Consider the following 19,451-nt stretch of genomic DNA (forward strand, 5'->3'; position numbering starts at 1 on the left):
AAAAGTGTTTTGAAAACAAGCGAACCAATCAACAACAACAAACAGCTATGCATTTTAGCGATCACTTGAGATGGAATAGTTTGTATTTCTTTGTTTTATGCATATGCCTTTATTCACTGACTTATGTTATAAAGGTATATACATTTTCGTGATTTACATGCACTAGAAAATATGCATCTTTAGTATGAAAGTCATTTTTTATCAAAATTTTGGAAATCAGTGATTCGTGCGAGGGGACCTTTTGCAGAAACAGAATGTAAATATGTGGATAAAATATGAAAACGCTGATAATAACTTATGAAAGTGTTCAAATATTCCGTTAAATCACTGTTTTGATACAATTGTTTTTCTAACATTGGATTATATCTTACTGGTATATTATTCTATATCAACATGCATAAATTGTTTCAAACACATACATGTACATGTTTCCACGTTTCATCGGTAGTTGGAAAATTTAGGCTCAAAATATCCGATTATTCTTAAAGAACATTTGATTAAAATATTAGATGTTTTTTGTGTCGTTGATCGGTATTTACCTGTGATAAGGCTTTAAGCACAATCAGTGCACGTTAAATCAATAAAAAGAAAAGTTGTAGTTAGAATAGGGTGATCAAAATGGAGTATTCAGACGGAATTTGCAGGGACAGGCTTTTTGAGCTACCAGTGAATATATTTAATTTATTTTCATGTTCCATGTGTTATAAATATCTTTTTCATACGGGAAATAAATTAAGTCCTCAAATTGAAAAACCGTGGATGCTTGTTGCTACCAAAAGTTGGCCTACATACTACGCCGAAAACTTTTCCGTCGTAGCTGATGTAAAAGAGGCCAAATATCGTGACGTCATATGCAGTTCCCTTGATCGAGACGATTGCACGCGCTGGGTTGACTGCTGCCAGGCAGCACTTAGCTGCTGTCAAAAACAGTTAAGCACCCCACGGATGAACGTCACTTCCAATGTTTTCTGTCCACGTACGTGGGACGGATACAGTTGCTTTGACGACGTCCTGCCCTCTACCATAGTAAAAAAGGCCTGCCCAAGCTACATTGAATATGGTTCCACATCAGGTAGGTTCTAGGTTATGAATGTTTTTGCTTTAAATGTCTAGTTGTAAGAATGTACTTATCCTGAAACCTACGTAAATGCGTAACAATGATTTTCAGAACTATACCTTTTGGAAGTGTGTTCAGGAATTTTAAGATATTAAATTAAAAGTTAAAAACATATTATGAACTTCTTTCAAGCTATATCAATACGCGATATTGCGTTTTTACGTTTTATAGTTTAAAAGCTGACGACACCGGAAAAATTACTACTTGAAGGCGATAACATATTGTAGGTTTTATTTAATATTAACTGCTTAACAACTGCAGTATGTATGGCTTATGTATCTTAAGTAAGACGATAGCGTTCAGCCTTTGATTAAGTAATGATCTGTTTTATCTGTAAATGTCAAAAACAAAAACGTATTCGAAATTGTTTTAGGTCTAATTACAGTGTTTGAAACTTATTAAAAGACATTACTTCATTAATATACACTGTGATTCAATGATGAACCAAAATGTGATACAGATTTGAACAAAAATCAAACCTGATAAAACATTATTCTGACAAACATTCATAAAATGAAATACTTAAATATTTCCTTAAATTTGCTTTAAATTTATAATATGACTATACATACGTACACACTTTACATATTTGGCAGTTGAAACCTAGTATTTCTTCAATAATACACACATAGTAGCATACAATTTTTTTAATCAAATTGATAATTTTCTTGTTCTGAAATATTGTGCCATGTTTTCCATTTAGCAGCCTATTCCTATTTTGCAGCACCCTATCAATTTTAAAAAATGCCTATAACCCTTACATCTTAACATCAATCAAAAGTTTTGATAAAGATTAAAAGCCAGCTTTAAAATATCGTTTTCCATGACCTGTAATCACAAAATGTTGATAATTATTGGGCTGTCCACCTTGGCCGCTCAAAAAAGTGTTCGTATATTCTGATTAATTAAACCATTATATTGATAAATTGGATGATGCAAAAACACCACAAACACCTGTACAAAAAAGAAAATACTTCTTAGAAGCGATATAATGTGTTGGGGTTAAAGCAAGATATTGTTTCGGTTATTTTGCAAAAAGACCAATACACTTACCTGTTAGCATTGTATAATAGACAGGCAAACGTAACTGCCATTATTCGATACATTTGGACAGTCTAAAAAAGCTACGTTACAATTTGTTGATGAAACTGCCAATTGAAAAAGCACGGGTCTGATCTAACTATCGAAAAACTACTTTACTTTATTAAATAACGATATAACTGAGTAGCAAGTCCGTTTCAGAATACATAAACATTGACCACTTTGATCCCCTTACCCAATAAAAGCAAACTCAGGAACATGTGTTATATAAGATGCCTTGACATTGCAGCACACACATAACAGTTTTACTCAGTTTTACTCAATAACAATACGACATATACTTATATTAATGAAGAATATATAATTCGGCCGATTATTCCAAACGTTATTTAACACTGTTAGCTTCATTGTTGTTAACTTTAAAATTATAACTGCACTGGAAGTGTAATGGATACTGTTATGCTCTGCCGGATTTCTAACAAGATTTGAGACAGCTGGTTCAGCTGTACTTGTTTTAATTAAAGATATGATCATATCATCAACATTTTCACGTTTAAACGTTTACAAGGATATCGTTAATCAGGTTGTTAACTTTAACAAAGCTCTGAAAAGTCAAATGTATACGACATTTTTACCGATAGCATTTATTTTACAGTGACCTTTTAAGTGAAAACGTTGCAACATCCCTGTACAAAAAAACCTTTTCATAATAAGTTGTTCTAACTGTTTTTCTTTATGTTAAAGAAACTACTGTAGTTTCATTTTCGTCAGCTTTGAAATTAAATATACCAGCTTAAGTATGAAAAATGAATTGAAACAGGAGTAATTACTAATACTTACACACAATGATAAATATTAATTCACAAACCGGCGAACGAAAGACTACGTCATCGTCAATCAAAGCTTTCAGTCAAAGGCGTCCCACAGGTCGCCGGGTCCCAAGGGGATATTTGAAAAAGGAAGTATTTAGAAAAAAATACCAAACTTTCATTGAAAAGAAACCGTTCATAAAACATACTCTGTGGAAGTTGAACATGACAGTATGAATGTTCCAAATAAGATAGATATATTTCCCTAAAATGAGCTGAAAGATTTACATGAAAGATTTTCGATTATAACAGTAAAGCTACAAACAGCAAATACCTGCTATGATTTATGTGGACGTCAGGTCTGTACTGTACAAACTGATTCTTGAATTGACTAAAATGATATAAAATTAGCTTTAAAACCTTACTATAAAGCACAAACATACAAAATCGTAAATAACACTAAACGAACAATCTTCTGTTTTAGAAACAATATCATAATGTTCAATAGAAGAAGAAACCGTCAATAAAACATACTCTGTAGAAATAAAAACATCCCTTTCTAAATTCAGTTTTGTCATTTAATATATCAAAATAGTTGTGCTGTAACTTTCAGATTTGAAATTGATATGTATAGGTCATAGCATTAACAAATTTCCTCATTCAAATTAGTTCACGGCAATTTTGTTTATAAAATAGCTCCCGTCGGAGTTAAATTCTAGATGAAATTAATTTATGATTGATGATTTTTCATCTTGAAATTCTAATTATTTTGCGATCCTTTGAACATCAAACCACTTTGAAGTTTGAAAGCATGTTTATTTGCTAATAAATTATGCATTTTTAAAATGGATGATCACTTACGAAATTTTAATAATCGATTTTAAGGACAAGAAATGTTGTCTGTGAACATTCAATTGTGAAAAAAAATCGAACAATAAAAGCAATCACACCACTACGTTTGTCTTAGAGTATTAGAAAGACGCTGAAATATGTTCCAGAAATAATGTCATGCATGCATAAATGGGACCTTTCATATACATGTTCAACTTAGGTTCAAATTTTCAAGAAACGTACATTTAAATGGCTTATTAGGCGGAAGAGGTTCTAAAAAACAATGCACAATTGTAATGGCGGTGATCAGCCAAAATACGGACGAAAAACCTCATTTGAGGCCCAGTATGGGCGATCCGAAATTCCACAAGAGACACACATAGTCACAATGCGGAAAGACAGACTGCACAGGCATCTTGACACAAATCATTGTTTAGAATACCACTTTCTGAATGAAAAGAAAATACATTTGCACGTAAATTAAACACAAAATCTGTTAAGGGGGAAATATTAATTTCCATCAGTGTACAGTTCAAACAAGTTAGCAATGTTCTGCTTAATTGCACTGGAAATATAATGGCACTTAACTCTGAAACAAATTCCATTCAGATTTCATTGACCTTTCCCACTACTTCGAACCTACGTGCCTTTATGATTTGCAATTTTAGCGTAAGCAACCGTGATTCAATTTTAGCAACCCAACGATGCGATTCGTAAACTTAGTTTTAAGCTAAGGTGAATTAAATCAAAGTTGATGAAAATCCACGACATTAGAAGAATGAAATGCGTGATTGATGTCAGAAGTACAACACGCGTTATTAAACCAGCCCAACTGCGTTCATATCCACGATAATGACATCAATCACGCAACACCTTACTTATATTTACACCTTTCAACCTGTTGTTTCAAACAATCTTGGCCTGCTGACACAAACAATAACTTGCTAAACATTTTACTGAAAAATTTATATGTCGCTTAAACAAAAAATTTTCATGACAACATTATAGTTATGCCTATATATTCAGCTTACGCATACAAACACTGTACAGAGAATGGTACATGGTGGGTTAACCCGGTCACAGGCTCGGAATGGACAAACTACACCACATGCGTACCGAAACAGGTAGTGTCTCAGTTAATAAAATTTTTCTAGCTAAAATGTGATAGAAAATGATAGCTTTATGAATCAAGCTTTGATTCGTCACATGGACAGAACCAAATGTTAGAGACCGTTTGGAGAAGCCATCAGACGGTACCCTGGTTGGGGATAGAACCCACAACGTCCTAGTTTGCCGACGGCATATGAACCCTTTTGGTAACCTAAGTAGTCAATCGTGTTTTCTTACCTAAATAGTTACATGATATATACAACAGACACTGTAGCTGTTTAGTTTATTCAACAGTACATAAAAAAGACATAAGACCGTTTAAGCAATACAATTATCATAAATAGAACGGATTTTTTTGTAAATTCGATTGTAACATGTTGAAACATTTGATTAACTTATAATTAAAAGAATGAAAAATGAGCACTACTTTGACCCTTTTTTGCTTTTTGAGTATTTCAAACAACGTCAACACACATTTGATATAACACTTCAACTTTAAGTAGACAGAGTAAAATACGGACGTTTTTTACTTCAGTAAGATGAAAACGAAAACACTTTAACGCACTATTTATTGAAGGCGGATTATATATGTGTTTATATCATATTCAGAAACCGTATACAGTAGAAAGTAAAAAAAAGCAGAACGTTTTTTTAACAGGACTTTCAGACGGTGGTATATGTGGCATTGGCTTGCAATATACTCAGTCTGCTTCTCCTTATACCAGCATGCGTCATCTTCCTCGGAATCAGGTATGTTATCAAACAGACATTGGTGTATTAAGAGTTCGTGTTTGACATATGCAGAGTATTTCTCATTATACCAACATGCGTCATCTTTCTCGGCATCAGGTATGTTTTTAACCAAACATTGGTGTATTTAAAGTCCTTGTGTTACATGTGCACAGTCCTTCATCTAATACCAACATACGTAATTTCCTCGGTATCAGGGATATTAATCCCTTATCGGTTTGAAGATGGTGAATGTGGTATTGTCATGACACATTCACAACTTGATTTTCCCATATACAAGAATGCGCCATAATTCTTGGTATATTGTTGCCCATTTAATGTGTTGCAATCACCTGACGGAAGTTGTGGTCGGACTGGAGAGTAACATTCTCTGTATGTTTTTCTTATTCAAGCCTGCGCCATCTTTCTTGACACCAGGTTAGTTATCACCTAGTTTGCGCTGGTTAGTACACTGTTCTCAGTCTACTTCTCCTTTTTCAAGCACGTACCATCTTTGGCATCAGAAAGTTGTTTACCTTATTAACCCGGTATCTGGCACTGGCGAGTAAACTAATAAAATCTCAGGCTACTTGTCATTATACAATCATGCGCCGTATTTTTAGCAACATAAATGATTTCACCTAGATTTTGGTGTATATGACACTGGCTCTTTAAACATCTTCAGCCGGCTTCCCCTTATACCAGCATGCGCTATCTTTCTCAGAATCAGGAGTGTTATCACCCTTGATCAGTCCACATATACAGTGTAGTATCGGTTAAATCGCCAACAATGAGTTCAATGGCATCCTGTGTTTTGTTTGCTTGACATCGAAAGTTCTCCCCCAGTGAAATGTTTAACGGATTATTCCAAGTTGGTATCACAACATTTTTCAACATTAATTATTGTTATGTGTGTATGTTGATCAGTGTTTGTTTGAAATTTGAGTGATTGTATTCGCAGTGCCATTTATACAGTACCTGTCCTCCGTTTGGTAAATATTGCATCATATGCGATGCGATGCAATATGGATAAAAAACAGTTTGCTTACGTAAGCTGAAACAGTCCGCTCAACACAAAAACAGACAAAGTGCTGAAATATATATACATATATTAATACAAAAATAGAAATATACTGTTAATGTGTAGGCCTTCTTAGATCCCTTAAACTTGATCAAAAGCCTGCCAAAAAAGTCCGTTTGCACAAATCTTGAGGATTGCAAAACATGTAATCACCAAAAACATATTTACTGTTTAGGTTTTTGGCTTTTGGATAATGCTCCTCCTATTTGAATGTGTACAATGCTTCAATCATGACTTGTTAATATGATTCATAATGTGAAAACATTTTCTAAAACAAGCTGTGTCAGATTGATGTCAGTGTAAGCTTGTATCGTACCTCAGATGAATTTAAGATCGTTGCCCCTGTGTTTCATTGATGTGCAGTTGACTATATATCTAGTTGATAAGAACTTAAGAGCATTTATAAGGAAATATGAGTGTTGAAATGCAAAAAAAAAACATTCAATGTGAATCTCTGGAATTTTAGAACCTGAATTATATATGTCATGCTTTCGAAGGATCACACTTAATACCAGTTTGTCACAATGCAGGGTCTGACTATGTTTAATAAATATGCTTTGCATTGATTACCAAATTGATAAGAAAGACATGCACAGCGAAAAACATCGTCGAGATTATTTTTTTTAAAAGCCATTCATTTGATGAATAAAGCAAAAGAATGACGACACAAAGGAACTGTTCAAGGATTCATTAACAATGTCATGTTTATATATATATGTTTCCAATGTTAGATGTTTACTGTATTCGAAAGCCAATTGAAAAAAAGTGTTGTTGTCTCAACAAAATAATTCGCTATACGTCTCGCCATTATGTGTTAATGCCCTGGTGCAAAAAGGTACAACAGGCAATGGGGACATAAAAACAGGCACAACAGCTAAACCTGGCATGCATGATAAGCTTAATACAAAACAAGTTGGTTAAGGCACTAGAGAATTTTAGCTGAACCTGACTACTCTTATGCTATTTCTGTTTAGTAGTGATGGGCAATCGGCTTGGATTTTCATAATCGATTAATCGGAGACCATTATCGATCAATTATCCGATTAATCGGCTGAAATCGGACAGTATCACAAAAGTATCATTTTTCTGATGTATATACCAATAAGGACCTTAGTTTTCATGTGTATTTCTTTTCTACGCTTCAGTCAGAAAACAGGTATTATTTCTGTCATATTGAATAATGGGGGGGGGGCTTGGTTACAACTGACTGGTGCATTAATTAAACCGGTTTAAAATGATACATAACACAATGGTTTTGGATAGCATTAGCTATTAAAAATAACGAAAAATTGGAAATTAAATACGCAAAACTTTTCTCACGTATTTTGGGAGTTGGACGGCAAACATTTCCAATTCTTCAAACAGTTTTTACATTGATCTTGTCGTTCATTTCAATATGTGAGCACAGCTGGTGTCGATCAAGCATAGTGTCATAAGAATCTGGGCTTGAATGACCCTAACCATTTCGCTGGAAAAATTTGCACTTGTCCAGCACCTGGACGGCCGATATCAAGGGTAATCAAATATTTTCAGCTCGATGTCCCCCTAGCCGTCCGCCATCATAAAGCTATTTGAACGCAAAGAAAAACTAAATGAAAGTACTGTTAAAACTCAAAGTATCGGTTACTTCCCTTAGCTATAAGTTCCTGCGCTATATAAATTTGGAAATTTACTGGATTCAAGCAAACTTTTCTTTTTCGATTATTCGATTATGGAACGATGAGGTCGCCGATCGCCAAATTACGAATGTCTGCCGATATAATCGATTATCGGCGATCATCGGCACATCACTACTGTTTAGTATTTGTTTTCTATTTTGTATAGGCTAACAAAATATGTAGCACGTATAGAAGAAGTGTAATACCTGTTATACGTATACAACAATGTACAATTCATTACTTTATTGATATATAACTAACAAACGTCTATTATAATCGATTGCTCTTAAATTAAATAACCTGCGATTTATTTCGTGGTTTTATTGTATTCTGAAAATTGAAAAAATATTTTAACCTTTGTAATACGAATATCCATTAGACTAAGTACAAATCGACTTTGTGTCATGTCACCGAGGATAAGAAAGTCATTTGAAATGATGTTAACATATTTTTACGGGAAAATTATTAAATCTTCTACTGAATGTATAAACAAATGCATAGATCCAATTTGTGTTCATATATTTTTCCCTTAACCTATTTCTAAAAAGGTGTCTTACCTTTCAATTATTCTGATGCCAGTGAATGTTAAAACACTATCATGTTAGGACTTTTATAATATGAAAAACAGCAGAGCTCGAGATAAATAAAATAATGTAATCACTGATATGTGCCTATTTTTAATGTTGTAATTTATCAATCAAAGTTCATCTATTTCAACTTGCAGACAGCTGAGGGTGCAGAAAAGAATAAAGCTACATCTCTGTCTCTTCCTGTCCTTTATATTTGCTTCATTGGTAACACTCACTTGGGATGTCACAGTTTACCAGGACCGACTGAAAAACGAACGGATAAACACTGTTATGCACCAGAATTCTGTGAGCATGTTTGATATTTGAAATCTTTAAATTATATAAACATAAACACTATGTTTGATATTACATACAAAATGCTGATTTCAGAATGAGTAAAGCGTATGTAGGATATCAAATGAAAAAATATATATAATAACTGTTCAAGCCTGGTGTTTACTATTATATTAAAGGGTTAGAACTTTGGAGAAAGAGTTATTCATCACATTTTTAAACGCAAACATTTGTTAACAGTATATAGATTCAAAAGTCATATGAAAAAATAGTTGATTAGGATGAAGAGAGATCTGACATAATGTTAAATGTGAACATATAGTTATGTCTGCGAAGTTCATCATAAACTTTGCACTATATTTCGATTAAATGATCTTCATTTGTTTAGCCGGAATGTGTTTTTATTGCCCAATAATAACATAAAACAATAACTAATTTAATAAATAAAAATATCAAGTATGTAAACGTTTTTTGTTTGTTTTTAAAGCATTTAACTGATGTATTCTTATATTTAAGAATCATCTCGCTTACACATTTTCAGCATGTTTCATTACGAAATATTTTCTTGCATTACCAAGAAATTATCAACAAAATAAATTATCTGTTTTGAAAATATATATTACTCACAATGATTAAAAAACGTACTCTTTATGAACATTATTTTTAAAATACACAGAGTTATGAGGCGTTGTTTGTTTTTACTTACAAGACGCTTTGAAATTTTCAAATTATAAACCCTTTGATAAATCATACATTTAGTAATAGGCTATTACTTTATTCCTTTACCTTTGTTTCAGGAGGGCTGTAAGCTACTATACATTCTGACACGGTACGTAAGCACGACAAATTTCTTCTGGATGTTTTGTGAGGGTTTGTACCTCCATCGGCTAATCGTCCACGCCTTCTCGCCTCCAAAGACTCTCATACCGTACTATTTGTTCGGTTGGGGTAAGCAAAAGACAAATGTGTGTCATTTCAACACAATTCAACTAACGTAAACACAAATTACTGGCGTTACCGAAACATATGTAACCCGTAATATCAGCTAAAGAAACAACGATATACATTGCATATCCTATGTGGTTTAATAAGTATCAACGTTGAGTTTTGATGCTCCTCGGTCAATGACTGTGGTAGGAACATAACAAGCAAGAATAAAGTTTGGAAATACGTATAAGAACTAGAATTAAAAGAATCCAAGGCATAACAACATATTAGTGATAATCCAATATTTATGCGAAAAGCTGAATTCCGTACGTTAGTTAATGGCACCTGTCTTTTTTTCCTCAGTTGGTGCATGGATTCCAACTCTGATCTACTCTGTAGTCAGAGCTACAAAACAGGAATATAATTCGAGGTAATGTTAAGAGAACAATAACTTATTCTTGCTGTCCCATTGCGGCTAGAAATAGAATATTGATCGTTGAACATGTATAAAACATGCTTTATTGAAATTAGCGGCTTCATACTCTGCTTTTTAATTTGAATAAATTGAGAATATATATCTGTGTGTGCGTGTGTCTTTTCTCTAAGAATATCATATTTCCTTAATGTGTACCCTTACCCATATAACAGCAGATTAAGGGGCAAATTGGTTTGTCCTTGAAGTCTTGTAATTACATTATACCACTACTTTTTCTCAGATGCTGGGTACACAACATAGGCCAATACGAATGGATACTCTACACACCAAATACCCTTTGCATTTTGGTAAGTACGATCAAGTAAGAATGCACTTAGCAAAAATCACATAAATAATCACTTTTTGTTGACACTTTTGATAATGATACTCTATTACAAAGCAGTCTTCAATTGTACAGCCATCTTGTCATTTCGTTACATGCCACGTTTAATATCAACACTGCCAGTATTAATTAAAGCAGAACAAATATAAAGTTATGACTACTGCACTATTCCATTTGCATAACCATCTAAGTTTTCAATCTTTATCATTTTAGGCAAACGTCGTTTTCCTGGGGAACATATTGAAAATATTATGGTCAAAACTGCAAATCCATCCAAATGAGCCAAATAATTACAGGTAATCATAGTGATTCTGTTTGATATAAGTGTATTAAAATAACGTGAACATAGTTTCATTTTGTAATACTCATATATGTAACTATTTGCAAGTTGAGTTTGTCTCTCTTTTTTGTCGTTTTATGAATATGAATTAAAAAGACGGAACAATATTTATTTTATGTCAATCACTTGGCACTCATTCCTCATCTATGCTTGTGCATGGCTTTCCTTATAAACAGTGTTTAATAACCTGAAATACATGAGAGTATTAGAACAGGCACCCGATATTACATGCTCTTATTTCATTAGTATGTCCATATGGATTAAATTCAAGTTCTTAAAGATTGTCGGAGAGCTAGAAATCTTACATTTAACCATTTATAATTATACACGACCTTATATAATACGTAAGAATATTGTTTAAACGAATGTACTTATTGCTCAGGGGTTTTCATCTGATAAACCAAAATAATTGTAAGAAACAACCAACTTATTTTTGTATATAAATTATACTTACAGGAAAGCATTGAAAGCGACGTTTTTTCTAGTGCCTTTGTTTGGTCTCCAGCAGTTCCTTGTAATTTACAGACCTCCGCCGGGAACCAAGTTCTCTTTTGCATATGGGATACTGCAGAATGTCATTCAAAATACACAGGTACACTTACTGGTAACAAATTATACCATATTGTAAGAAGTGTACATGGCAGTTGACTGTTATATATTGTTGAAATACCTCTAATATCATTGAAATATTGAATTTGCATTGGTATAAAGATGATGGATGTACGAATGTCCTGGTATTACGTGCATGTAAAAAACAGATCTAGAATCAGTTTGTGTATCGATCACTTCTATGGACGGATAAAATACTTACGGATACTCAAATAATATTGCATACACAATTCTTAAAGTGAATGGTTGTGTAATCTGCTACAATCTTGTATTGTGGTTGATATTGAACAAGCGACGTTATTGATACTATAAAAAGTCGTTTTTAATTGGATCTGTTTTGCAATAAAAGAAGATACATTTAAGTTAGAATTATTTGAATTATAGGGGGCGACCGTAGCGTTAGTCTTCTGCTTTTTCAACGGAGAGGTATATACATCCATGAGGGATTGCATTGGATCCCACATAACCAAAGGCACACCATCAAACCACTGTAATCGACGAAACAGCATGTCTTCTGCAACACAATCTACGTCATACACATCTGCGAAAGGAAGCACGAAATGTACTGAAATTTCCGATAAAGGTTACATACCACTCAGTGCTAGCAGTACCACGCAAGAATTTACCACACCGACAAATGGTCAGGTGACAGTTTCTGTATGACACTTATGCCATATGATTGTTTAATACAGAAGTGTTCAATAATTCCTGGTCAGCAAAAAGCCTGTGTGTTTAAGTATTGTTACGTATCAACACCTTTGTAGTGCAAAAAGGACTTTCATACAACATGTCAAGAGTCAAGAGTCAAGAGTTATTTTCTTCATCTTCATGATTGTCATATACTTGCTATTTTTATCAAAGCGTCACTTAGGCCTGTTGATTTATACTTCAAAGGTTAACTATAAAAGTGTCATCTGCTACTAGATTTCCTGCCACTCAAAGTGTTTGCTCTTGAATCATTCAAACTGTCATGAACGTTCAATAATAGCAACAATGCAAATACTAGCTTTGTATTATATCATCATTGCAACTATATTGACACGGACAATCCAAGACAAACGCAGAGATACCGCCTTTCCAAACACTATCAAACTAAGATGTATTGTTGTGTTTCTCTTTTGTAGTTATATTAATTGAATAAATCATTTTTCTTGTAAACTGTAATTCGAGATAGATAGGTTTCATATTAATTTTGTACTTACTGTCAGCTTTGAGTTCATATTGCACTTGAAACTACAAGGACATGCCCAGCATCAGTTTGATTGTGTTAGACGGCACAAGGAACAACATATTAGATCAACCAGTTAACGATAAAGCTATCAGAGCTTGGGTTTCACACGTCCCATGATCATAATTGCGGCACACTTCGTAAGATTTGATGGACCGAGTCGTTGATTATTTTTTTGAAAATCAATGCCAATAAATAGGGACCATCTATTATGATATGTATACATACCTTGATAAAACAGGTATGAGGGACTAAAATATTTGAATCACAATTCAAATAACTACTTGAGTCTACTTTTGGAATTACAGCTAATCAATCTTCATTCGTTGTAACAACAGGGATCTTTACATTCGAGTTCAAGCATACACATATCCAGTTATGAGATTTTCAAGTTTGTTTTTATCTGTGTTTATTAACGATTCATATTAGGATAATAAACCGAAAGCATACAACTAAAACTAATGTATATACTGCTCAACAGCTTCACTTAACTATTCTTCCTACGGTAACATTAGAACAATGATTTTGTTTTTAGGTAATGCGTTACTGACAGCAATATGTGACTTAATTCTAATGTTGTAAGAAACCTATATATGGAATGAAAGTAATTGTACTTGAAACACAATATTATCACAATATAATGCCAAGAGTCACAACTCAAGTATGACAAATAAAAGTGTAAACAACTTTTATATATTATCAATGCTGAGCGACATGTCAGTCTGAATAAGATTTGAGTTTTCTTGAGTTTCGACTTATTATTTTTGAACATTTTAAGATTTATCTTAGAATCAATTTTGACATAATTCGAACATGTATTGTTTTTGACAAACATTTTTACTGTTATTACAATGGCAAATACACCTGCAACATAAAAAAAACATAGCATAATGACGTGTTCAGCCTGACATGTTTTGAAGAATAACTCCATCAAGCAATATTAAGGTACCTGTATCAAGTTTTGCACTGTACGATATTTTTTTTTGAAGATTTGTATGATATGTTAAACAATATGATGAAATCTATTTAATGCATCGTGTACAAAGTCAGCGTTCTTTTTGGAATGACCCTGGAGAGTATTGTATCACCCAGCCTTTAAACTTGCGAAAGGGATATTCCTACATAAATTGCATCAGACTAAATTAGATAAAAACTGGAATGCCATTTTTATCTTGGATATGTCATTATGTATCATTGCATTAGGCATCGTCCTCAAAGCGAAATTGTCAATCGAAATAAAACTATTTATTTTTCTTCCTAAAAATATTATGCAAATAGGCGTACACGATATAATTGATTACTTTGACACGGCTTTGTTATCATTAATGAGAAAAAGATGCATGCTCCCTGGTGAATTCTTAAAGTACGGTATGCCCATCATCTCTAGGCGGTTAGCAAGTCTGGCAAGTTGTATTATAAAATCCAGTTAAATACTATTATCAAGAACAAAACATACCTATTGACCAATGTGTGTGACCTTGCTTTTGAAGCAACGTGTGTCAACCATCAATTCTGCACGTTGTCTTGATATGATGACCCTGTGTACGAAGTTGTACTGAAATCCATCAAGTGATTTAACAATTGCTTAAGAGGCTGACACGAAATAAGGTACGTTTGGAATCGAAATGTCTAAATATCTAATCAATTATAGCAATGTAATATACTTTATTTACTGATATCGAAACATGTCGGACAAAAAGGCTAAAACATCTAAATTAGTACACCAACTATAACTATTCTATAACTGTTTGTTAAAAGTAAGAAATAATTAGCAATGCATTTTTCACTTTGAACGATCTTATATGGCATAAGTGAATATTCCATTATCCAGGCTTTATTTTATATGTTGTCCCTATAATAAATGGTTCTGGACACAATTCTTGTTTTGAATAAATAATACAGCTAAAGAAAGGTCTTTAATTTCACTCTTACAATATTCAAATATTTCGGTTGAAAAGAAATATTGCTGGGACGTCTTCTAAATAATATTAAAACAGTCTTTTATAGTTGCCTTTTTACTGTACGAGTGAACTGTCTGTGTTATGCCACTCTTTGTAAGATGTACTTTTGAGTTCAGTATACTCCCTATGAAGATATTTATATCAGATTTAACAGTTTGCCTTTCTTGACTTTGCTGTGCTATTCAATTCGAAAGATATTTTTCATTAAATGCCAAGACGACCAGACATTATGGAGAACATACGTCATGTTAATACTATACCTGTTTGCGATATACATGATCAAACTCAATTGCGTCAGGCACAAAACTGTCAATTTGTTTATTAACTAGATGTTCATAATTGGAATTTTATGGAAAAAAGATCATGGTGGTTGCTTAGCTCGATATAGATATATTCCATAAGATTCAAAATATGTAAAACAACCAGTACATATATGTTTTCACATCCAGTACCAGTGTACGTCATTTACATTTCCTGTAGTAGATGATGACTTCCTGCATCATTCAGTTACCAAGAGTGTCGAATCATTCGCTGAAATGAGTGAATACTGTGGGTGTTCAAATGTAATGTATATTTTACAAATGCAAACGCAAATTAAATAACTGGTAAAAGTTGTTGTTAGGCTTTAGCCTTGTTCATTTAACATGATCTTTGTTATAATGGTTTTGAAATATGTTAGTTCCTGTAGTTTCGATTGCGTTACCATAAAACAGACGAGATATTTTATTTATAATTAGGCATTGTCTATTTAAGAAATATAACACACAACTGAGGGTCATGTGGCTAACGCCTCGGTCCATATACACCTTTGGTGGCTGACTGGCCGGTCCTTATAATGTAATATGGCCCGAAGTGGTGTGTTACATTTTTTATATTATAACGAACACTTTTTATTACAATTCAATATTTGTTAAAGCGATTTAAATGTGTTTTATTGAACAAAGCTAATAATGTTTACTTGCGACAAGTTTTCGCCGTTGTGAAAATAGCAAGCCGCAGTTACCAATTGTATGATGTCAGCAGTCCATATTACATTTTTGGCGAGGTCCGGACCGGCCAAAAATATAATTTGGACCGCTGACGTCATTAAACTGGATTTTCATCAAAATACAGTGATACACGGACCGATCGAGTTTATATATACAAAAAAGGGACACATTTATGTGAGGTATAATATAGTGGAAATAGTGACCTTTTAAACTGTTCGTTTGCATGTCTGACCGAGATGATTTATCTAACAGACTCGACAATTTATGAATTACAGACAGCTCACTTTATATCATGTATAACCAATAAGTCACAAGTGTTTGTAGGTAACATTAGAATTAAAAGTATATAATTAATTGTTGCCAGTCAATTTTAACTCCTGCCATTAAAAGGGAAAACTGAAGAAATAAATACACTTTAACTTATCTGAGCACGCATGCAAATTTAACTGTGTGATATACCTGTCATGCTGACAACACTCTAGAATTAAAGTTCACATTTACAAGCAAATCCTAAAGTTCAGGTATAATTTTGCGAAATTATTTGGAAATATTTTGAACTAAAAAGCAGTATTTTACATGATACTGTAATTTCCGTCAGGTAGTGGTGGTAGTGGTGGTACTAGTAGTAGTAGGTAGTAGCATATTCGGCATAAAGGTTCCTATACATAATGTCTTCTGGTCACAGACAACTTTATATATATATTTCAAATTATTCCGGACATTTTGACTAATGAACCATTTGAGGCAAATGTAATTAAATTCACGCAATATCAGTTTGATTGTCTAATTCATTTTATTAAGTTCAGATTCTTTTTAGCAAAAATATAATCCCACCTATTAAGATCAATAAAGGAACTTAATATCTGAATCCAAGTGAAAGTCCGTAGGAACCTATTTACTATGGGTCTACAAACAAGTAAAAACATTTCTAGGCAAACAAACAACACATTTTTAGGACTTGATGTCATAACTGAAACATATCAAACACTTAACAAATATAACACTAATTATGTCTATAAGATCAATCATACCAAAAGCGAATTCATGTTGCGACGAAACATGTAAATAAACAATAATAATTATTCCTTGTTGATGATATTTTTATTTCACGAGGCAAGGACACTTTTCCCCCTCTTTTCAGTTTTTTCTTCCGTAATCGTTATAACAAAAAGAAAGATTTCCTTGCATGTCAAACATATTAGCTCTGTAACTTTAGTAATCTTTTTAAGTCATTATCGATCTATTTTTTTCAGTAGGAATTTTACAATATCTGAACACAGGAAATGCTACTATCAAATTATTAAAAACATTATTTTTACATGGACATACATATCAGCAAGGTGTTTGAATCGGTCGGAAATACCTCAAACTCACAAGCCCTGCACTTCTTCTTCATCATGCTGGTAATTTGTTACCTTGCTCCTGGATCGTTCTATTGTAGGGCTTTTATGTGCCAAGGCACGGCATTTAATCCAAAACTTCTATTTCGATGATAATGTTTAGGCAACAAACAGTCTGGTAAATTGATTAATATCAAAACCTTCAATTTCCACTTAAAAATACTTTCTCTAGTTGCATTTTTAAACAATTAACACAGCTTAAACCTTTGCACCGAGATAGCGGGAATATTTCCAGGCCCATCTTGTTATGTTTCCAATGGAAGGCTTTTGTAATTAGTGTTATCCCATTTGAAGATACTTTCTGTTTAAAATAAAATGAAAAATACCCGTGGATATTAACGTAAATGCTCAAGTAAATTAGGCAACTACTGATAATTATCATAATGGTTTACTAGAAAGTGATTTGGAAAGATGAATGTAAATTGAAATTATATTTCGTTATACAATTTCAGAAATCCAAATAAAAAATTCTAGTGTTATACCATTTCCATGGTATCAAAGAAGTACGTTTGCAATAATTCGGATCTGCAAACTAATCCCGGACTTTTTTATAAATGTTTAAACAATGTCTTAACTATGCATTCTTCAAGCACAAAAACACACACACGCGGTATAACTAATTCTATATTTTTCAACATGTTTAATTAGGTTGAGTTTTAGTTAATTTAACTAAAAATTATCTCACCGATACATACAATTGCACGACCAATAAATACCTTGTTTCAGTCGATGTAAAAGAGTCCTGCCTGGAGCTAAGAAAACAATAATGACACTCATCAATTTTATAATGTTAAAATCGAAAGTGAAAGTTGGCACGATGATCAGTTGCAATATTTTGTTATGAACAAATAATAGACAATTGCATTATAACCCTTGCTTTTGATATAGCACGAATAAGAACTATAATCCATGGAGAGAGAGAGAGAGCCATGATCGGTAAAACTACTTGATCTTTGCAAAGATTCACATTTTAAAAAAAATAGAATTCAAATAAGGATTTTATATCATATTATATGACTACTAATCGATCTATAAGTCACATAATCAATTATTGCCCATTTTGGGAGCAAACGATCGACTTCAGCCAACACTCTAGCTTCTCTTAAAACTTAGTGTGTACCCTAGTCTACATGTTGTTTGCAAGTACATGTATCACGTTTTCTCACACATGAGACTTAAATCCAAAGTGAACAGGAGGAAAGTCTTCGATGATTGAATTTATAAAAAATAGTAGCAAAAATGAGCCCGTTGTAAAAATAGTGCGAAATTGTGAATGTTTTATTGATGAACAAAGCCATTCACACAATAGATAACTCATCAATGCATCTGTATGATCTCACTGAAAGAAATTTAGTCCCCTGTTTTAATCTTAAAACTAAAAACGCATTGTTTATCGTATTTTGTTAACTAAATCCTAAGAAATGTAACATACTTAATACCTCAAACAATTTGTCAGATAAAAAGGATTCTATAAAAGAAAAAGAAGAATAGTTGCGTGCTGACAAAATGTTTAAGTGTTTGTCAAGCATTAAAAGTGGATCAATTTAACGAATGACGAATTATGTGTACACATCACATCTTGGTCCTATATCTAAAGGACAGTTCAAGAAATATAATTTACACACTATAATACCGTGTTACTACTAATGTCATCAAACTAATGGAAATATTTCTGAAATGGTATACGGTAGTCCAACTAAAACATTACGTATCATGCAAGTTTCATGGGAGTGCATCAACCATTATGTAATAAATCGTACGTCATTATGTCGGCAGTTTTGTTTTCTTAATTCGTTTACACCTCTGAGATCAGAAGTCCTAAGATCAGAGTTAGCATTGACGTGCATCTAAATTATAACGATATTTCAATTTAAGCAGGCTACTTATTACACGGTGACATTGCATATCAAGCTTCGCTTCCTTGATGTCATTCTGGTATG

At 33.0% G+C, this 19,451-nt stretch overlaps 1 protein-coding gene across 1 annotated transcript; it reads left to right on the plus strand.

The window, feature by feature from the left end:
• The first annotated feature begins 618 nt into the window (after positions 1 to 618).
• Positions 619 to 12,596, plus strand: LOC128226476 (calcitonin gene-related peptide type 1 receptor-like). The gene is made up of 10 exons (XM_052936365.1): positions 619 to 1,072; positions 4,825 to 4,922; positions 5,567 to 5,658; positions 9,101 to 9,251; positions 10,037 to 10,187; positions 10,530 to 10,596; positions 10,883 to 10,949; positions 11,198 to 11,280; positions 11,781 to 11,916; positions 12,318 to 12,596. Exons 1-10 carry the CDS (start codon positions 619 to 621, stop codon positions 12,594 to 12,596), a joined length of 1,578 nt encoding a protein of 525 aa, XP_052792325.1.
• The last annotated feature ends 6,855 nt before the right edge of the window (positions 12,597 to 19,451 follow it).

The sequence above is a fragment of the Mya arenaria genome, chromosome 1, assembly GCF_026914265.1.
Source record: "Mya arenaria isolate MELC-2E11 chromosome 1, ASM2691426v1".
In the NCBI taxonomy this organism is placed as follows: domain Eukaryota; kingdom Metazoa; phylum Mollusca; class Bivalvia; order Myida; family Myidae; genus Mya; species Mya arenaria.